The sequence below is a fragment of the Neoarius graeffei genome, chromosome 14, assembly GCF_027579695.1.
Source record: "Neoarius graeffei isolate fNeoGra1 chromosome 14, fNeoGra1.pri, whole genome shotgun sequence".
NCBI lineage: Eukaryota > Metazoa > Chordata > Actinopteri > Siluriformes > Ariidae > Neoarius > Neoarius graeffei.
The window spans coordinates 66,443,799-66,466,898 of NC_083582.1; the positions used below are offsets into that span (position 1 = coordinate 66,443,799).

The window sequence follows — 23,100 nt, forward strand, 5'->3', positions numbered from 1 at the left end:
GATCAAGACTGCCGCAACGTCGGCTCAGATTGAAAGTGACGGCAGTGAAGACTATGTATACTGTATGTAAGAAAACTCTGCCACAACTTGCCAATCATTTCAATTGTGTTTCATTATGTTTTATTATTGTTATTATTAGGCTATTATTGCTATTGGTAATGGTAACGGTAAACATCTGTCAAAATGACCGACGGCCTTCAGATTTTTCCGTTATAGCTAAAAAAATCCGTCAATGACGGACAATTGTCGGTTAACGCGACCTATGCATAGTAATTTGTGATTGGTTGAAGAGAGCAGCTGGACTTGCTTGAAGATAGGGCTGGGAGATAAAATGATAATACGTATCGCGATAGACACATACTTGATATCAACAGAAAATGCGTTCGATAGAACGTTTCGATAGAATGTTTTTTTTTTTTTTCAAGAAACAAGCGTTATGGCCCTTTTCCACTACCCTTTTTCAGCTCACTTCAGCTCGCTTCAGCCCGACACAGCTCGCGTTTCGACTACCAAAAACCAGCACGACTCAGCTCGCTTCAGCCCTGCTTAGCCTCTAAAACTCGCACCGTTTTGGAGTGGGGCTGAAGCGAGCCAAGCCGTGCCGAGTGAGGCTGGGGGCGTGAGCAGACACTCCCCTGTGCACTGATTGGTGAGGAGGAGTGTCCTCACATGCCCACACACGCCCCGCGAGCACGCTGGGATCTGTAAACACTGTAAACCCGGAAGAATAATTACGAATTACGAGAATTTCTGAAGCCTTATGTGCCTCGCCTCATCTATACGCTCTTGCCAGTATCTGTCCGCGTTGTCGGTGACAACAAGCCACAGCACCAAGACCAGCAACACTAACGACTCCATGTCCTCCATGTTTATTGTTTACTATCCGGGTCGTGAGACTACCGCTTAAAAGCTCACTGATGTCACTGTTTGCGCTGCTTAACGACATCACCTGACATCCACCCACTTTCGCTAACTCCACCCAATGTGTCCACCCACTTCCAGCCAGCACGGTTCAGCGCGGTTGTAGTCGAAATGCAACTCCAACAGCCCCGCTCAGCTCGACTCAGCACGGCACGGCTCAGCCCGACTCAGCCGTGTTTGTAGTGGAAAAGCGGCAATAGCCAGAGCCCTCTCTGGTTTAGGTCCGCTTTCAATCAACTGTTGCTGCGAAGCAAGCTTGGTTGCATGAGCAAAGGCACTCGTCCTCTGGTGCCTAGCAACGCATAGGGAGTGACACGCTGATAGCCAATCATGTAACAGTATCGCGTTTGGTTGCACCATCTCGTTGTCTCGTGGTCGTGTTTATTTTTTTTTCCAGAAACAGCGTGGCCAAGAAAAGAAAGATGAGTGCCGGAACGAGCGAGGAAATTGTGGATAAAGTCAGTAAGGTCAGATGTTACAGATGTAAATTCTTAAGTCTACCTCAGTTTTACTTTAATTTCTTCTATGTTTACAAAACACTATTTTTATTTTATTAAACCTTCAATGAAAATATACTTGAATAGTTTAAGAATAGTCTAGGTCTACCTCAGTTTCACTCAATTTCTTTTGTTTATAAAGCACTGCATATTTTTATTTATGCTTTTAAAATGCTATTCACCAGAGGGTGAACTTTTTTTGCACTAAACTTGCAGTAAAAAATTAAAAATATGACAGTCCTTCTCACATAGCAGGTTTTGCTATGTTTACATTTAACACTTTGCTCATGTTTTTATAACAAGTTTTTTAAGCACTTTATTATTGATAATTGCTCAGTTTTTGTTGTGATCGTAACATTGAACATGCGTGTTGACATTCCTTGCTTATTGGCTGTCAGAGGAAGTTTAAAATAAATGTTTGAATTTAGTATTGTTCCCTCCTGGTCCTTATTTTAAATAGGTCATAAAATGTTTCAATAATTATCGATATCGACCAATATGAAACACTTATCTCGTGATACAGATTTCAGCCGTATCGCCCAGCCCTACTTGAAGATTCTTGAAAACGTTTCGCCTCTCATCCTAAAGGCTTCCTCAGTTCTGTCTGACTAATAGTATCAAGTATTTATCCTCTCATGGATCATCATAGAATCCGAATGCTGATGGCTGCATTGTAGGTGGCTGATAAAAGATGTAATAGACACCCACCTCTGTTCAGTGATGGTCGTTCCAGGTTGACAAAAATGAACTGAGATTCGTCACAGATATGTTTCTACGCACTTTGGGATGAGTTCCCTTCGACTGGTGCGGGAGTATGAGAGGACTTCCAGAAAACTGGCAGACATCTTAGCCAGAGAGGATCGTTCATTTTTGTCAACCTGGAACGACCATCACTGAACAGAGGTGGGTGTCTATGACATCTTTTATCAGCCACCTACAATGCAGTCATCAGCATTCTGATTCGGATTCTATGATCCATGAGAGGATAAATACTGGATACTCCCTATTAGTCAGACAGAACTGAGGAAGCCTTTCGGATGAGAGGCGAAACGTTTTCAAGAATCATCAAGCAAGTCCAGTTGCTCTCTTCTACCAACCACTAGGGCTGTAACGATACACCCAACTCACGATTCGATTCGTATCGTGATTTTTGACCCACGATTCGATACGCCCACGATTTTTTTAAAAATGTTTTTTTAAAGTAGTAAATTTGACTTATTAACATTTACTTACTTACATTAACTACTTAATAACAAATAATTCAGACCACTGCAGAGAATGAGTAATATGTATGCAAAAATGAACAAATGTATATCCAAAGATTGTTTTATTTCTCAAAATAATACTGTTGAGCCGGAAGCTCTGTTTTTTTCGGTTCTGAAAAAGTCATTTTTCCAAATCGTGTAAATCTGTTAAGATTTTTTTTTGGGGGGGGTGGCTCTCTCACTCTGATAGGGCCAATGATTTTCTGTGATCGCGGAAAACAGATGGAAATTATGGAATTTTTATGGTGAAACATTGCTCGCGTGCCAAAATGTAACTGCCGCAGAAGGCTTCCGCCCAAGCAGACATGCCTTCAGTGTTGCCAGATATTGCTAACGTTTTCCACCCCAAAATATGTTCAAAACCAGCCAAAAAGCACCTAAACCCGCCCAATCTGGCAACACTGCATGCCTTTCCGGTCAAGCGATTGTGATTGGCTTGTGGCACACCTAGCCAGCCAATGAGCTGCTTGTTTACAGATTCGCTCCCCGCGTCGCAACCAGAATGGCGACCGCTTAAAAGAAATGAATGCTCTGCCAGTGGCGAGCGTGGACGTTGCGTGACTCGCAGAAGATTGTCGCAGGTCGGCGAAAAAACGACTTACTAATAGATATAAAAAAATAAAAGTAATTTAAGCAAGTTTAAAATGTAGTTTAAATAAAAAGTAAAGTATTCATAAATTGAAGTTTGGAAGCGCCTCTGTTTTTGGGCTGAGGAGAAGTTTGAAAGGGTGTACCGTGATTCTGCCTTCTTGTATCGCGATACGGATCGTGGCTCTGCGTATCGCGATTTCGATACGCATATCGTTACAGCCCTACCAACCACAGATCATTTTGAAATAGCGGCACAATCCACCCTGTGTGTTTTGTAAACACATTCAGTCGGTAAACAGGAAGTTGTTGTGCGACAGACCTGAAAACAGTATACATGGTGTAGAACCCCAAGATGAAGCTCGGTCCCAAATATCAAGCAGATGTGATTTGTAGTTGCTGAGAAAAGGTGTAATGAAAACTTCGTAAATCCACACTGTGTGTTTCTCGTAAAGACATGGTCAGTAAACAGGAAGTTGATGTGCGACAGACCTGAAAACCGTATACACCTTAGAAGAAAGAAGAAACCTTTTTATTATTCGTCACATGCACACTTCAAGCACAGTGAAATTCATCCTCTGCATTTAACCCATCTGAAGCAGTGAATGTGCGCGCACACACCCAGAGCAGTGAGCAGCTACACCAGAGCGCCCGGGGAGCAGTCAGGGGTCACGTACCTTGCTCAAGGGCACCCCACGTCAACCTAACTGCATGACTTTGGACTGTGGGGGAAACCGGAGCACCCGGAAGAAACTCCGTGTCTGCGTGGAAACATGCAAACTCCACACAGAAAGGCCCTCACCGGCCGCTGGGTTTGAACCCGGAACCTTCTTGCTGTGAGGCGACCGTGCTAACCACTACACCACTGTGCCTCACGGTGGCGTAGTGGTTAGCACGGTGGCCTCACAGCAAGAAGATTTCTATACACGGTATTGACCCATCCCACGTGACGTCGCGACAAATGCGGCTGCCATTTTGGACATGAACTACCAGTAGTCTACCACAGCCAACAACGAGGGACGACGGCGAAGCATCGAAAGGAATATAGCCATCAAAGAAAGCTTTTACTTTCAGCAAGACTCCCATCATGCCATTATATTGTTGTGCACCTGGATGTAGTAACCATCAACACACAAGGCAAGATTTATCATTTTATCGGATCCCGACAGATGCTGACCGACGGAGAAGATGGATGGTCTCTAAAATATTGGCAAAATGATGTTTATTGACATAGCAATCGTGTGTAACGGGAAGCATTTGCATATCCGAAGTGCTGTGTTTACATCAAAGATAAAATAAACCGATATGACAACGACTGCTGCTGCCAGGTTGGGGACACAAACTAGTAGAAAGGAAGTGTGCCAACAGTGCCAACACACTTCCTTTGTGGTCGATTCTGCTTTAAGGTAAGATGCATTTAATTATTCTGTTAAATAATTAATATTGTCTTCTTTACATTCTTTATAATCTTTACTTCTCTGCATGTTTTAAATTTACTTTAACTTTATCCTATTTTATTCTTTATTCTATTCTGCTGGGGGTTTTTTTCCTCTCTTTTCTTTCTCATCCTATTTGAACTACTACTTCATTTTATTATTTTATTTTTACTATTGTTTAATTCTTATTATTTTCTTTTAATTTCTTTTAATTCTTTTAATTAATTGTTTTAGAATAATAAAATTTTATGTAATTTTATTTCTCTATTGTTTACTGTTTTTACTTCTGTAAAGCACATTGAACTGCCATTGTGTATGAAATGTGCTATATAAATAAACTTGCCTTGCGGGTTTGGAATCGGTAGCCTGAGCGATTCGTTCATGTTTGTGGTGCCATTTGTTTGTTGAAATGGAAGATTGGTTGTTGACATGATTTCCAGTGATGCTTTGGTGCTGCTGTGGATCAGATGTGTTGAGTAGCCTGACTGTTTTTTTTTCCCTTGCGTGTGGTATCGTTGTTGACGCGAGGTTGTTTTTTGAACGTGCCAATGCGGACACGATTTCCCCTGATGAGTTATGACTTCAGACACGATGCGTGTGTGGAGTCCGCGTGATGTGCGTAAGATAGGCTTCTCGTGTGTTTGGAGATCCGCGCTCTGAGACAAGCGCAAGCACCCCCCCCCAAGGGAAAAAAAAAAGGGACCCCCCGAAAATATCGGCATAGTTTGAACACTGGGTTGGAGAAAGTAATGGCAAATAGTGAGTGCACAAACCATAGAAGGTAAACTGTACACAGCGCCAGGGCAGTGTGATGGTATGTCTACTTTTAGATTGTGTTAGCTTATCAATGAACACACTCGTCACTCGACGAGTTTCACGTCTTTACGACGGATACTTAAATGTGTGTTAGGTATTACTGTTGCAGTCTAAGCAGTCATTGTAGCAGCTAGATGAGCGAGAACTGAAAGGGTCTGTGCCATAAACCGTTATTTCTTCATGTCCAAAATGGCGGTCGTGCTTACGAAGGTCACGCGAGTGGGAAGGGTCAATAGAACCCCAAGCTGAAGTTTGGCACCAAGTAGCTATGATTTGTGGTTGCTGAGAAAGAGGGTGTTTCGGACAGACGGACAGAGGTAAACCAGTATACCCTCCCGCCTTCAGAGCAGGGGTATAATCAATCATTAAAAATCAGGAAATAAACTATCATTTTTGGAAGAGAGCGTTTGAAACCTGACCATTTTTCCCCTCTTCATATACATGTCGTAATGAAACCATTACAGGCAGTATATAGACTAAACATCACAGATGTGCAAATTAAAACATTCAAACACTAGCTGGAGCTAGGGGTGGGCGATATATCGAGATTTGCGATATATCGATATGTTTTATGAACACGAAAAAGATTTTGGCATATCGTATATATCGAGATAATGCTCTAAATTAATGATTTCGCCACTGTGCTTAATTTCCTTCACTGTGCTATGGTGCTGCCCGCCCCGCCTCCTTCTTGTGTTTGTACCCCCTCCCCTTGCGTGTAGGCGGCGTGTTAACTCATTCAACATGGCGGCGCCCACAGAAAGCCCGGAGGCGGCAGAACTCGTACCAAAAAAAAAAAAAAAAAAAAAAAAAAAAAAAGGACAAATGGCTCCATTATATGGAGATATTTTGGTTTTAAACCGTCGGACGAACAACAGAAAGAGGTCTACTGCCGGGAATGCAAGAAATTGGTGGCAACCAAAGCGTCGAGCACCACGAACCTGTTCAACCATTTACAGGTACGCCACAAACTTTTGTACGAGGAGTGTGCCAGGCTGAGAGTTAATGCGGTGAGATGAGTTTGAGTTTTGTTTTTAAGGAAAAGGAAGGCAATATGTATTATTTCTATAAGTCAAATTAATATTTATGAAATGAGGGGTTTTTTTTGCTACTTAAATGTTTAAGACGCACTTTATAAGAACTGCCTACCCTCAGGTTTTATGTTTGTAATTAAAATAAGGCAATATACTACTTCCTTGGTTTGATAATTCATGTTAAAAAGGGTGCACAAGCACTTTGTTACTAGTACCTGTCTACCTCTAGGCACTTGGCTGCCTACCTGTTTGCACTTCAATTTAAAAAAAAAAAAAACAAACCCTTGCTGAATTTGGTGTCTGTTTTTTGGGGGTTGTTTTTCCTGCATAGATATCGAGATATCGTATATCGAGATATAGCAAAAATATATCGAGATAATTTTTTTTCTCCATATCGCCCAGCCCTAGCTGGAGCTTGAACGGCGACAATAACGCAGTGATTTCTTTCTATCCTGTATTTTTAAGACTTCATCATGATACTTTTCGGGCTGCCAAATAGAAACAATTCATTCCAACTGGACTTGCAATGTTCAAGCTTCCATTTCTTTGCTGCATTAGGAGCAGGGCCCATGAACTGAAAATTTAGGGGCATGATCTTTAAACTAACGATGGTTTTCAGCCACCACATTCACCAAACCCGATCGTCCTTGTGCTGTGACTAAGGAGATATGAACATTTCATGAATCTTTTCGCAAGATGACATGCACACTTGGCTCTGCGTTCGACTGATAAACGAGGGCCGCTGAGAGAAAGATCTTAGCCGGACTATACGGTTTATTATAATAAAACGTTTGTACAACAGACACGCATCTCCCAATGATTGCGCCTTTTTAAAAATTCCGCAAACATGTTACATGATCATGAATTCATTCGTTTCCTGTAGCCTGTATTACTGCACTTAATGAACATGCTCAACATACTCCGTTCATGGATGCAAACGGCGCGCCTTTTGGCGGATGCCGCTTTTTTCACGGCTGTCTGGGGGACTTGCGTGAATCGCGCAGATCCGATGAGTTTTGGTTTTTTTTTTTTGGGGGGGGGGGGGGGGGCGCGTTGGAGTGTCTGATTATAATTTCAAAGTAAATTCTGTATTAAAATTACTAAATAAGCAAATGCCGTGACAGTCCATGAAACATAGGAAGTATGAGAAGAAAACAGTAAATCAGAAAGCTGCGCACGTAAAGCCAATTACATAACTTGCGTTGGACTGATGGAAATCCTTGCGCGTGCAGTGAAGTGCAGCCAGCAGCAGATAATGGCGCGCAGCCAATTGGCTTTACATGCGCAGCTTTCTGATTTACTGTTTTCTTCTCATACTTATACTTCCTATGTTTCATGGACTAACAGCATTTGCTTATTTAGTAATTTTAATACAGAATTTACTTTGATGAAATTATACTCAGGGTGGCACGGTGGTGTAGTGGTTAGCGCTGTCGCCTCACAGCAAGAAGGTCCGGGTTCGAGCCCCGTGGCCGGCGAGGGCCTTTCTGTGCGGAGTTTGCATGTTCTCCCCGTGTCCGCGTGGGTTTCCTCCGGGTGCTCCGGTTTCCCCCACAGTCCAAAGACATGCAGGTTAGGTTAACTGGTGACTCTAAATTGAGCGTAGGTGTGAATGTGAGTGTGAATGGTTGTCTGTGTGTATGTGTCAGCCCTGTGATGACCTGGCGACTTGTCCAGGGTGTACCCCGCCTTTCGCCCGTAGTCAGCTGGGATAGGCTCCAGCTTGCCTGCGACCCTGTAGAACAGGATAAAGCTGCTACAGATAATGAGATGAGAAATTATACTCAGACACTCCAACCCCCCCCCCCCCCCCCCCCCCCCCAAAAAAAAACCCTCATCGGATCTGCACGATTCACGCAAGTCCCCCAGACAGCCGTGAAAAAGGCGGCATCCGCCAAAAGGCGCGCCGTTTGCATCCATGTCCGTTACACTACAATCGCTCTTTTTTTTTTTTTTTTAAGTTTTGTCAATTAGATTGCTAGGCAACCAACATACAAAACTGGGCAACTGTGTCACAGCTTGTGTGGTGGGCTAACTAATGGACTTATGATCGGCTCCATCCCGACATGACACGGTCACATTCTTGATGCATCAATAACACTACGTTCACACTGCAAGGCTTAATGCTCAATTCCGATTTTTTTGTGAAATCCGATTTTTTTGTGAGGTCGTTCACATTAACAAATATATGCGACTTGTATGTGATCCTCAGTATGAACGAAAAGCGACCTAAGTGTTCCGCATGCGCATTGCAGGATACGACGACGTCACACGCCGTGAGCATGGCCAGTGTTTATGGAAGTAACCTGAAGTTTCCTGTGTATGACAGTAGCCAGCATGGAGTACCTGGCGATGATGCAGTTGTTGTTGCGACGGAGCCAGAACATGCACAATAGCCTGATGTTAAGGAGGAGGTTGAGAAGGAAGAGGGCAAGGGTTTTGGCTCAGGCGTTCTGCGGGGTAGTGACTGCAACCTCCGTTCAAAGGAACGTGTGGGTGCGGAGTCGCATTGATGTCATGCGCCATGTTGTTGTAACTTTTTTTGAGAGACCCGCCGCCTACTTCAGCGCAGAATAGTGACGTTTGTGGCTTGTTGATGACGTGTAAGTCGGATGAATGCGACCTGGCGGTTCAGACTGAAGTCGCATATGAAAAGATCGGATAGGAATCGGAATTAGGACCACATATCCAAACGGCCTGGGTCGGATTTGAAAAAAATCGGATGTGTGTCGTTCATATTGTCAATAAAAGATCGGATACAGGTCACATATGGGTGAAAAAAAATCGGATTTGAGTCACTTCAGCCTGCAGTGTGAACGTAGTGCAATTCGCCATTTTTCCGTCCAACTTGTTTTCATCATTGTGTCGCGTAGGTTTATACAAAACCTGCATCTTGTAACTGCATCCTATTCGGGCAGTTTGCAACAATAACTCCTCAGAATTTAACTGTATGCGCCTTCTGTCGCAATCTGCAGCACAAGTCCACACATCTGCAGTGAGAACGAAGAGTCCCTTTCCCCCCTCAAGTTGAGAGCTGACTGCAGCTTTTGTCTGTTTTGCAACACAGTCGTGTTTGAACAACAAAGCAGCATATATTCCAGCTCAAACTAGGACCAAGTAGTCGACTCCCTGTTCCTCAAAAACGTGCCAAGTGGCTGCATGTTTCCAGTGATTCCACTGACCGTAAAGCAGCTTTATCTTTTTATTCATTATTTTATTTCAGGCGACGATGACAAAGGTGTTCATATTCACATGCGTTTATTATCGGCTTGTTGAATTGTTTATCGTCAGGGTTTAGAATTCGTTAAGGGCTTCACTAACCGAGTCATCTGGCAGCTACTTTCTGTAGCCCTACATATCCACACACACAACCCAGAGAAGCTCTCGAAGGACCAATTATAAGCCAAGATAAACTTTATTCATCCCTCGGTGGGGAAATTTACATTACCCAATAGCTTGTTGTGTCTCTCTGCAACTGGTGGCCTATTCATATTCAAATTAAATCAAAAGCAGCCCATGTTTACATTAGACCGTATCAGCAGATCATCAGATGAACGTTTTTAAAACGATTAGTGTGCACACAGCAACACCAATACACGATTTGCGTGCACACAGCAACACCAATACACGGATACGCTCAGCTCCGCAGGCATCCTGCGCTCCAAATCACTCCGCCCTGAACAGCGAGTGCCCTCTGGAGGGTGCGCACTCCGGCCCTGCGCAGCTCACAGAGCGCGCGAGTGAAGTGCACAAGCCACGATTCGGGACTGAGCCGCTGTGTGTGAGATCCCAGCGCATATCACTTACCACTTGCAAGTGGAAGGATGGCAAGCCTAAAGACAATCATAACTACACAATGGGCAGTATTTGCATCAGTATTTGCAGTATTTTCATACTTTTATACTCTTTAATGAAAGGTGATACAAGGCGGAAGTCCGCGCCGTTTTTCAGCAGTCGCGTCACATGACCAACGCCAGCGAATCAGGAAGGTGGATGTCACAGTGACGTTGTCCAATGAGACGCCAGCTAGAGCTCAGCACAGCGTATCCGCGTATTCTGAATGTTTACATAGCACCGGAGCTGACACGATCTGGATTGAATACGTGGACGCTGGCGGATTCCCGTTTCCCGGCGTTTCCAGGCGGTTTAATGTAAACGGACAGTGCATCCGCGAAGAAAACGAGACAGATACGGTCTAATGTAAACGTAGCCTCAGTTTAATGCACAGATTCTTCAAAACGCAGACAAAACAAAAGGCCATCAATATACCGTACCAATAGTTTACGGCAGTGGTATACATTTTACTCATTCTCAGGCTGCAGAAATAAGCGTCTGTGTTTAAACACAACTAATTAAATTACACAAGCTAGTGATTATGCAACAGATTTGACATTACACAGAGCAGAGGGGAAAAAAAAACTTCAAAGCTACACTAAATAGGCCAAGGCTTTTTAATGTCCCTCTGAGGACAGACTCCAGTCCAAAAACGGGTAGAGCACATCAGGAGGACAGATTTTGTCCTTAAGGATCACGAACGCTAAGATTGTTGCATCCATTCCAGAAATAAGACATTAAAGGGCCCGTTTCAGGGATGGCAACAGGAAAATGTTATTTCAGCTGAAACTCCGAACGGGGGGTTCAGGGGGGCTCCGCCCCCCTGAAGCTTTAGCCTTTTTAGCCTCTTCTACCTATTTTCTAGCCATTTTACATGTATATTGTGTGAAAAATACATGATAAAAATAAGTATCTAAAGTTATTCACCGGCACAACGCAAGGAGTAGTTGGTGGGTGTGGTTAGTGGAGTGTTTATCCTCCGGTTACTTATAATGACTAGAACTTTTTTTTTTTTATAATGACTAGAACTGGAGTCGTATAGATGTCCGTACTTCCTCAATCAACCGCTCTTCATGCTGCTCCATCTTCGCTCGTGTTTTTAAAAATGCCGGTCGTGAAAACAAACCAAACCGGGAAAGTAGGGAAGCGGAAGTGCGTGTACAGCGGATGTAGAGTGAACCAATCAGAGCCCTCTTGTTCACTGTTACACTCGATATAGAAGCTTCCGTTGTTCGCGAGACATGTGGTTTCGATACAATTTGACACTAATCTCGGTAGCAGCAATAAAAAAGTTAGGTACCTAACCCCCCCCCCTCTAAAACTTTTCTCTACGGATTTAGACGTTCCACAAAAATGATAAAATTGAAATTCAAAACGGCGGATTTCCGCCGTTCGTCGGAAAATTGCCATCCCTGCCGTTTACACGAGGACGCTGTCGGGTAAAAACAACTAAATATTTTATCGGAAGTGCCTTTCGTCTACACGGGGACGGCGTTTCCGAGGCTGAAAAACAGAGAAAATTGAAAACGCCTTCCAGAGTGGGTAAGTTAAAAACAGCCCCCGTTGCATATCCGTCTAAACTACCCAATACGCGAAACTCTGCTCGGATCTGCTCACGCCGGGTACGCGTTTACGTCATACATGTGTCATATACTGTACATGCCAGCCCGGGAAGTAAGAAAGTAAGTAAAAAAGTAAGAGCATGTCTGATTACATCAATCCAACGGACTTTCAAGCTGCTCTGGCAGCTTTAATAAACGTCCAGGAGTCCTTCGAACATCTATACCGAATCTGCACATATACCGTTAATGAACAGAGGCGGGTATAGTATGCTCTTACTTTTTTACTTACCATAACCAGTGTAGTCAAAGTTTTCGCGGCGCAGATGTGCAGATCAGACAAGACGGAAGACGTTGCGCATGCGTGCAGACATAGCGGAGGTCTTTCACAGCACCACCTAGCCGCCTGGCATGCACATCCGATTGAATTCCACACATTTATGCGTCACCGTATAGACGCAGATTTCCTCCTTGAAAACAGTCGTGTAGACGCAGAAAAAAAAAGTGAGAACAAAAACGGACTTCTGCGTTTTTGTTTCAGACCGTCCCCGTGTAAAGTGGGCCTAAAACGGGCTCAGCAACATTTATTTCAAAGTATACGTGGGAAAAGTGTCGTGCTTTTAAAAGCGCCACGTTAAGTTGAAACGAGGCGCAACATATCCATCGTGTACCCTTGAACCCACCTGTGGAGAAACAATCGATGACGAGCTACTTACATTTGCTATGTCTATCGCAGAGAGCTGCTGCCCGCATGTCACACAGGCGAATGGTGCCCTTGCTGCTGCTGTAGACGAACACGTTACACTGGTGAGGGTGGCACTCGGCAGCCGTGATCACCTCCGTCAGCTCCTCCATGTTGGCAGGCTTTATATCTACAATATCTGGAGGAGGGCAGCAGTAAAGGAAAACAGCAGCAAACGGAAAAAAAAAAGACAACATGGAGACTAGTGTTGAATTCATTCCTTGAGCATCACCGTTTCTCAAATACAATTCATGAAGAGTGTCGTAAAAATACACTCGCATGCCGGAACGAGCAAAAGTGTGATGAAAGGATACTAAAACTTCTATCTGTGATTTCTAAGTGCCATAGGTTTATTCTTAGGTCATCTGCAGAAAGGTATGTTTCATGATCACTATTTACTGAAATGGAGTTGATGTGATACGTGTGTGCGTTTGCGAATATTCTGCGTGGGCTCGCCTCCACCATCAGGTCCATAGGCATCAACACTGGTACCTGTCAGGATGGCGGAGGAAAGAAGGGAAAAAAAAAGGAATAATTTCAGCACAACTCCAAAATCCATCAAAGAACAGGTACAGAAAAGTTCCAGATCTCTTCTGTGATATGAATATTATTCCTCATTGCTCATCATTAGTAGGGCAATTCCATGTAAATGTCAACCTCACCATGCAAAAATAAAGCAACATGTAATACATCAAAACCACTCCCAGAGATCTCACCTAGGCCTGTATTTTACAGATGTGAATAAGTTGAACCAATTTGTAACCAACCTAATATGTCACTGTCAGTCTTTCCTTCTTATAATGTAAAACCCAAGCTACAATCAACTTTGATCATGTACAATTCTATATTATTGCCACAAGCCACAGAAATGTATGCTAAAATCCACAAAACAGCAAAATAATAGCCATCCTAAATATTAAGAACTTTGATAGTTTTAGCTGATATTTAGAGAGTTTTTCAAAGGGTTATGGTGGTTAAATTGCTGATTTTCTAAACATATGCCATGTCTATTTCAGACGCGTCACATCCATAACGGAATTTCGTCACATCCATAACGCTGACTTTTCCTTCCGAAACTCTGCATGAAATACAAAATATTTTAAATAAAGATTTTTTAATATTCACCTTGGACCCCTCTATCAAACGGATATCTCCATTTCGACATTAGGTTTACAATTTCACAGAGTTTGATAAAAATGTACAGTCACCCAAGAAAAGTGATACTTTTTCTGTCACGTCCATAACGCATCTTTTATTGGCGTTTTCTGGCATGCCCTAGATGTACTATGGGAATTGTTCTTGTTCTATCACTTCTCCAGTATGGTACAGCCTTAAAATATGCAACACCTGTTTAAATACTGGGAGACAATAAAACATGCACTGGGTCATTTGTTGCCATTTTGAGTTCAAGTGTCACGTCCATAACGCTGGAATTGCTCAGTAACTGATTGACAGCAAATGTTTTGCTGTGCAGCTCACGAGTTACATCACAAGTTAATGTCACACTGGACTGGAAAATAATCTGTACCGATTTATTAAAAAAAAAAAAAAAACCAGCACTACAAAAAGACATTCAAATCATGGATGTGACATTCTGGTATTTTTCCTTATTTATGCTTTTACTCAAAAGAAACGAATTCACATTCGAGTAAATAATAAACCTGAAGTCTTGAGTAAGGACTTGTGTATGTTACAATGACTGCTTCCCATGTTGTACGGTATAGTTACTGCTGATCTGAAGAATACGCTGAACATGATCGGGTAATGACTGGGAGCACAATATCCCCCGCTGGCAACTCTGCCATAACTCTGATAAAATGTGAATTGAACGAACGAAAGTACAGTTTGCGCATTACGGACATAACAAAGAATCCTGTCAAGTTCTGTGAAATTCCTCCAAAACTTGTGAGAGGAGTTCATTTCAGAAGGCGAGTGCCCTTCCAGGGACGGACATCGCCACGACAACCCCTCTTCGGGTCGTTCGGCCAGCGGGGGATAATAAAAATTGCGAGGGAAGTTGATTTCAGAAAGCAAGCACACCTTGATGAAATTGCCAAAGTTTATAATAAATCAAGGGCAAAACTCTGGTAAAAGTTGCCCAAATTAAACGAAATTTCAACCTGCGTATAACTGTCATATAACACAGCCTTCTGCCAAGTTTGGTGAAATTCCTCCAAAAATTGTGAGAGGAGTTGATTTCAGAAGAATGTACACCCTCATGAAACTGTCAGTTATTTAAAGGATAAGGCAACTTTTGTACAGTGTGTGTAACAGGAGAAAAACATACGTAATCAATTCCGTTAATTATTTCCATTATATATCAAACATGAAAAAATATTTTCAACTTTGAAATCATGAATTGACACAGAGGAGCCGAAGTTGGAGGAGTCAGCCATTTTGAGATTGTGGGCAACTATAAACCAATCAGAATCTTTCGTTAATGCGCCTCTCTCTGATCTGTGATGTCACTGGGCCCATGAAAACAGTGTTTACAGACAGATCACTGTGATTAGGAGTCCCGGCGGGTGGCTTGTATTCCATTCGTTTATATCCCGACCTTGTCAGCTGTCAGATTTATGTTCATGAACCCGGTAAGCTGGTAAATAATATATTTTTTTTTTCTTTACCAAATTCTAACAAAACGAGAGCGCCCGAAAGGGAAAACCGAGCCGAGCCGCTTCGCGCATGCGCAGTAGGCTTGGTAGGACAAATCCAAATAGGAGTCATTCAGGATTCAGCCATGTTTTTGCTCCGTGTTTTTACTCGACCAAAGTTCTACAGTATTATGAGCTTTAAGTTGCATAAATAAAACCATTTGGTGAAACTTTGAAGAAGCGATCGTACTGGTTTTTTACCTTATTACCATGAAGCACCGAAGAGTTCTTTTCAGTGGTGGGCCGCATGACGTCACGCAGTAGATCAATATGGCGGAACGCATCTTCGCTGAGCTCAGTGCAAGCCCATATTATTAAAAGATACTGTTATGCGGTCTGTTCTTTCTCTATAAATTCCATGATCGATTACTTGATATATTTATCTATCTATTTGTGGTGATTTTGTACAAAAGTTGCCTTATCCTTTAATCAAGGGTCAAAACTCTGGGAAAATTTCCACAAATGAAATTAAATCGCAACATGCGTATTACCGTCATGTAACAAGGCCTTTTGCCAAGCTTCGAGAAATTCGTCCAACAATTGTGGGAGGAGCTGATGTCAGAAAGCAATTGTGAAAAGTGCAAGGTTGTTAATCAAGGGACACAAATCTGGTAAAATGCGACTGAATTGAAAGAAATTACAACTTGCAGTACCGACAAATAATGTATTTTGCCAAGTTTGGTGAAATTCCTCTACAAATCGAGAGAGGAGTTGATTTCAGAAAGAAAACTCATGAAATTGTCCAATTATAATTGCTTAAATCAAGGGCTGTCACTCTGGTAAAATGTGACCCAATTTAACAAAATCACAATCTGCGTATTACCGACAAAAATCAAACGAATCCTGTCAAGTTTCGTGAAATTCCTCCAACAATTGAGAGTGAGGAGTTGACTTCACAAGTTTCCTGGGACAGACATCACCACGACATCATTCCCCTTCAGGCCTTTGGGCCAGTGGGGAATTTAAATTAAAAAAAAAAAAAAAACCACAATTTGGTCATTGCAACTAAATTTTTCATGCTGATTTAAACCGTCCTCGACACTCCACTTTAATCATTTTGTCCACATATTCATAATTATGGCCTAATTTCTTTAATAAAAATATCAATTTAGTTTACAGCAAAAGAAAAGAAATAAGCCCGACTTACATGCTGAGTTCACACTTATACTGGTACGAACGTGGTATAACTGTATCGATACAAAGTAAACCGGTACAGTTTAGTGCATCTGTCCACACTAGCGAGAAATGTTTGCGGTTTTCTTTCACGGTAGTTGAAATGCGCGTGTGCGAAATGTTTCCGTGGTTATCGAGTAACTTCCTTCCGAGAATATGGTGGATGAAACAACGTGTGCGCGCTTTTTGTTGTCAGTGTACAGTCTATTTCTGGTGGTCATTTATTCAGTCGAATCGTACAAAACGAGCGAGGCAGTTGAGAAAGAAACAGAAAACGAATCTCCCTTTCTCCCTCCATCTTTCCCCCTCCCTCCCCCTTTCTTTGCTCCATGTAGCTCCACGGTCGCTTTGAGCCATTTTGACGGTTTATTTACAGCTGGAAAGCACGGGCGTATTGTATTGTATGAATAACCCGGAAGACGTAGGAATGGTTCATTGCGCTTGCGCATTATATTTGTGTCGATACAGAGCCGCTTCATCTGTCCACAGTACAGCGAAGCGCTACAGTACCGATACTGTACCGGTATGAAACCCATACATTTGTGGGTTTTGTACCGATACAGTTATACCGCTACAGTACCGGTATAGTTGCTAGTGTGGACAGGTGTTGCGGTACGAAAGTAGTTTCGTATAGGTACAAAATCCCTAGTGTGGACAGGGTCTTAGTATGGACCCTTTTCACGTGACGTCACGACAAACACGGCCGCCATTTTGGACATGTACTACCAGTAGTTTACCACAGCCAGCATTGAGGAACGGCAGCAAAGAAAGTTTTTACTTTCAGCAAGACTTCCATCATGCCACTATATTGTTGTGCACCTGGATGTAGTAACCATCAACAAACAAGGCAAGATTTAATCATTTTATCGGATCCCGACGGAGAAGATGGATAGCGGCCATAAACAGGAAAGATTGGCAGCCCTCGGCATACCAACGCTTGTGTAGTGACCACTTTGTTGGAGGTAAGACGAATAAAATTAGCCAGAAAAGGCATTACATTGCTGTTAACATTCTGTGGCGGTGAGTGTGTAACCGAATAGGCTAAAATAACCCATTGTAACCTCTTTGTTCTTCTGTAGTAGCTATTGTTGACTAGCTAATGTCAACATAGTAGCTGGTATGTTACTGTAGCAATGATTACGTTCAGTCATTTGGATGACTGTTAAAACCTTTCAGTCTCAAGTTTTTCCTTTACTGGATTTACTAGTTTACTGTAATCATGACCCGGCAGCTATTTACACCGGATCCAGTGTAAATAGCTGCCGGAGCCAACGTCCGAGGTTCCGGAGCGCGCTCTGGCTTGCTCCCCTTCAAATTAAGCAGCGCGCGCCGGCTTGCTCCCGGAGTGCTCCGGCCGAGGTTCCCCTCAAATTAAGCCGGAGCGCGCGCCGGAACCTCGGCTGGAGCACTCCTGGAGCAAGCCGGCGCGCGCTGCTTAATTTGAGGGGAACCTCGGCTGGAGCACTCCGGCGCGCGCGGCTTAATTTGAGGGGAACCTCGGCCGGAGCACTCCGGGAGCAAGCCGGCGCGCGCTGCTTAATTTGAGGGGAACCTCGGCCAGAGCACTCCTGGAGCAAGCCGGCGCGCGCTGCTTAATTTGAGGGGAACCTCGGCCAGAGCACTCCTGGAGCAAGCCGGCGCGCGCTGCTTAATTTGAGGGGAACCTCGGCCGGAGCACTCCGGGAGCAAGCCGGAGCGCGCTCCGGAACCTCGGACGTTGGCGTGTATGTGTATGGCGATGGGTTTTTAACAACATAGGTATACAGATCATGTGGGCCGAAGTCAGGTAAAGACGAGGGCTTCGTGTACTTCCGTACGTCAGTGAACAATCCTGGTGGAAGCAGGTAAACGTCGTTCTCTAAGCCTGCTAACCTCAATTTTTGCAAATACCTCTCCCTCTGCTCGCCCTGTAAATGCCCTACGTCGCTGGATAGTGAAGGTGTTTTCTGCATCTCGCTCCTTTTTGTTTTTTGCTTGTCGCCTTCCTCGCATTCAAACTGATTCGAGCCGAAGTCCACTACATGTCCAAAATGGCGGTCGCGTTTACGAAGGTCACGTGACTGAAAAGGGTCTATACTATTTAAATAGGCAGCTGTTGTTTACTAATTAGCAGCTTTTACACTCCAAACCAGGTATATTAAAGGGGAACAGAGGGCAATATATAGAGTAAATATAACAATAAAACACACATTAACGAACCTTATTCAAGACTTACAAAAGTTTTTTGTTCTAAGGTTGGAAAGTTATAGTGTTTTGAAAGTAGCTCGAGCAAACTATTTCCGCAGTTTGAACAGCCCGCCATGATATTAATTTTATCCAATCAGAATGCACGTTCATTTTCTCTGCGCAACACTCATGACGCATGCATGTGCCCAGTTGTGTTGGCTCATTGAGGTTGGGACTAGCACGTGTGAATCGGAAAGTAGGATGAATTGTAAGCGATCGGCTACACAAACTGGTTCCCTTCTAAGCCATAGCCTGCTTGCAGTGTGTCTTGCGGGATCTCTTTGTACGATTCGACAGAGCTGTCGCTTTCACTTGATGCGCCCGACGCCATGATTACACGCTTCTCTCCTAGTGCAGTGGGTAGGGCTGACGTCACGGTCTTTTAAAAATGGCGACTCTTGTGCCGTTTAGCGTACCGACTATTATATTTACAATGTTTAGCGTACCGACTATTATATTTACAATTACCAAGATATTTCGTTGTTTTCCAGTATACAAATTTGATAGAATAATACGTTACTTTGTCACATCAGCAACTGTATATATTATATTTGGTACCCCTTTAAATGACTACACAGTGTAAACAAACCTTTCTTAAATCAAGCCATCCATTAACTCGGACTCATGTACAGTAAATAAAATGAAAGGTCTGGATCAAAAATGTACATTTTAATCAATGGCTTGCACTGCTCATTGTCTTCTGGCACAGAAGACTACACTTCGAGAGACTGGAAACAGGAAGCCGAACCCAAAGGAGGATTGTGTATAAAGAGGCTCGACTTGCCCTTAGTGTCGTGAGTCGGAACGGATCTCGGAGACGCCCGTCTTCGTCTTTCAGATTGTAGCCTTCTGCTCGTTTGTCCCTTTCACTGATCTTCCAAAGCTTGATGGTTTTATCTTTAACAAAGAAAGAGTTTAAAAAGAAGATGCAAAAGCATAAAAATCAGTTCCTTTTCACGTCCAAGCTTCATGCTAAAATACCCTGAAGCCAGCAGACAGACCAAGATGCTTCACAAGTGGTGAAAAGTATTAAATTCCAGGATAGACTTTAAACAAAAACGGGTGAAGTAACATTTAAACCGGTAAAACATACCGTTTGTGGAGAGCAGGAAGTGAGCAGCGTTCTGTTGTGGGAGCCATCTGATTTTATTGATTTTCTCCTCAATTTCTAAACTTTTCAAATAATCAAATTCAGGTTCGTGACTCTGGAAAGTGCTGTACACGTTGTACTCTCCTCTTGAGAGAGGGCGGTTTTTACTCTGAGAATGGAAACAGAAGGAGGGAGAAAACAGCTTTGAAAATGAAGTGCCAAGAGATTAACCTCAGTCAAGTCTAGCAGGGGAGAAGCAGCAGTAATTAGCGCCTCCTAAAAATATACATTTCCTACTAAATACAGCGCTGCAATTTCAGCACCCAATGAAAAACTATCGACTCTGCTTTAAAGCAACTAAAAAATTAAAAAACAAGTCCTTACACCATGGGGGACTTGGGGAAGAATTGGGTGGGTTGGAGATGAAGTTTTCTTCCGTGCTGAATATTTTAACTCCTATAGCCTACCTCTTGTTCCCGCTGAAATATGACAACTCTTCCTCCTTTATCTCCCGTCGCTAGTAATTCCCCCGAGTAGTTAAATTCAACTGTTGAGATAATGTCCGCTGCAAAACAAACAGAAAAAAATGATCAGCTTTAGTTACACAGCTCAGTGAACAGGTTTCAATACAAGTCTACGGTTTAAAGTCACGTGTTGACTCGAGACTTTCCACTGCTGGCTCTGTAAACCATTTGATCAAAACGGAAGGAACGATAATACGGTTCTCTGGTAAAAACTTTCATCAGAGCATTCTATATGCAAGCTAAATGAGTTATGTATTCGACATTAACAGCGAGACATTCTCGTATAACACCGTACCAAAAAACAAAAAAAAACCCATTGTGATTTTCCCTTCAAGTGTTGTTGAAATAACATTTTAGAATGAGAATGTTAATATAAACCTGTGATTTGCTGTGCAGCTGGTATTACTGCCAGTGCTGCTGTTGGAGAGAACTAGTCAACAACTTCTGACCAAACAGAACAGAAATAAGGACGGTTTGAAAGCATCTTGGTCATAAAAATCCCTTTAATGTGATCAAAATCAAGGGCGTGATCAAGAACCTGAAACGGAGTTGTACCCATTATTTGACCAACGATAAATAAATGAAAGCTGAACACTTATACCCTTCAGTTCTCAGTGATAAGGCAACAGTTTCCTGTTGAAAACGAGATACACTTTTCAGCGGTCGTGTTGGTTTAAACGAAGGCAGCGTGGTCCCTCCTCCTCATCCAACACCAATATTTCCGGCTTTAATATGTAGTGGATGACCCATCTCTCGGCCAAGGGCGCAGATGGCACTGGGGACGGGGGGGGGGACGGACATGCCCCCCCCCAGATTTATAGTGACCCCTATCTGTTCCCCCCCACCCACCCACCATCCCTACGCAAGGCGCCAAACATAGGTAGAAAAAGTGAGGATTAATGTTCCGTTAGTTAAACTAACTTGCATTGCAGCAGCAGCAGCAGCCTTGTCTGTGATCAATCCACATTACACCGATTCAAGAAGGGGAAAGGCTGGAGCAGATCCTTGCAGAGTTGGGAAAGCAAGGTGCTCAATTTTCCACGCAATTCTCGGTTAATAACACTGCACAGCTCATCCATTTGATAGCAACGGTGTTTCTGCTACGACTAATGGTGCGCCAGTTGTACTCGTAAGTTGGAAGTCGGAAAAGCATTGAAATCTAGCATCTACCAGCATAAACGCTGGGGTTTTCGTTTCATTTCATTAACTGTCCATTTTTTTCGAATTCCATGTTGTCCCAGTTTTTAAACTGGGAAGCGGCAGAGAGATGTTTTTGGGACCTATTGAGTCTGCTTCTCGACGGTAAATTTATTTGGCTGCAGAGGGAAAATTTTTTCTATCAATTTTGTTTATTGGAAAAAAAAATATTTGTGTGAATCTGTTGTTCAAGTGTTTATACTTCTGTTTTCATACACATTTTATGTTTCTAATCATTCACATGAAGGCACGAGTGTGAATCATTTCAATTTTATTTTGTTATTAATTTTTGGACATTCCCTTTTTGTTAGAAGTTACAGTTAAAGTTTCTGTGATGAGATTCTTCATCCTGCTGAGATCAGCAAATGTTTAAATAAAACATGCAGAAGACATGAAGTTTTGGAGCGTGATTAACATACCAGACAAATAACAATTTGATCATGTATGGCTAGTGTTGACCAGATAGGCCTTTGTCTACCATTGTTCATTCAGTTAGAAAACTCACAATTCTAATGTATATTGAAGCTTGTGTGTGTGTGTGTGTGTGTGTGTGTGTGTGTGTGTGATGTACAAGTGTTTTTTTTTTTTCATTATTTATTCAGTTATTTATTTCCATTGCAATATGTAAATATCCTGTGTTTGGATGTTAAGAGCATTTCTATATTCTATTGGGGTGATTTTCTGTTATTCTATGATTACTTGTGCAAGATGGACATTTCTGATAATCATTATGTTACACCCCACTCGATTTTGGCTCTTGGATAAAGTTCATGAGGGAGACATTCCAGCGAGCTGCAGGTGCCACGCAGTGCCTGGATGATGTCAATTAAAAGTTCACGTGAACAACTTCAGGCGGAGACGTTGTGGCGACACACTCTCGGATGCGCTCGACACAGCTGGACAGCTCTCGGTGCCCTCGCTTCAGAGACTCTCGTCTTTTCTGGATATTTTTTCCCTCGCGTTGGATTATGCTTTTCGGACTTTTCCCTTCACGGATGCCTCGGGAAGCACCACTGCTACTTCGGAGGACATTTAAAGACTGAACAGTTCAACGGTCGGGGCAATGGGACCTGCTGACCGGCGCTCGCCTAACGCGAGGCACAAAGGGACCGTGAGATCAATTCTGTGTCCTTTATATTTTATGTTACGAATGTGTCTGTATTTTGATGTGGTTTGAAAAGGGAACCTTTTGTTTTGTGACCTAGGCCTAGGGTTGTGTGTAATGTGTTGGGGGTTTTGTTTGAACATGTTTCACTTCTGATTACTGGTAAACTTTTCTATAACCAAATTCAGTGTTGGTTTTTTTTTTTTTTATAACCTCTCACGTAACTTTTTTATATTTTATACACACACAGAGGAATCATTTGCTGACAGCACAGTCCCCCCCCAGTTCAAAAATCCTATCTGCACCCCTGCTCTCGGCTTTACGACACCGAATGTAACCTCGTTAATTTTGAAGTACCGCCATATGGCAAACGCATAACTGCTGGTGTTTTTAAAACAGGATAAGATTTATCAACATCCTGTACTGCGTGTAGATCCCT

The 23,100-nt window shown here is 42.9% G+C and overlaps 1 protein-coding gene across 2 annotated transcripts in view; it reads right to left on the reverse strand.

Moving 5' to 3' along the window:
* The window catches only part of ppp2r2d (protein phosphatase 2, regulatory subunit B, delta), a 113,697-nt gene that overhangs the window by 18,214 nt on the left and 72,383 nt on the right, over window positions 1-23,100 (reverse strand). For both annotated transcript variants that reach the window (XM_060940252.1, XM_060940253.1), the window contains 5 exons: window positions 20,303-20,400; window positions 19,839-20,004; window positions 19,530-19,642; window positions 13,007-13,184; window positions 12,667-12,831 (listed from right to left, as the gene is read on the reverse strand). In XM_060940252.1, the coding sequence (XP_060796235.1) occupies window positions 12,667-12,831; window positions 13,007-13,184; window positions 19,530-19,642; window positions 19,839-20,004; window positions 20,303-20,400 (720 nt within the window). The remainder of the gene's footprint in view (window positions 1-12,666; window positions 12,832-13,006; window positions 13,185-19,529; window positions 19,643-19,838; window positions 20,005-20,302; window positions 20,401-23,100) is intronic.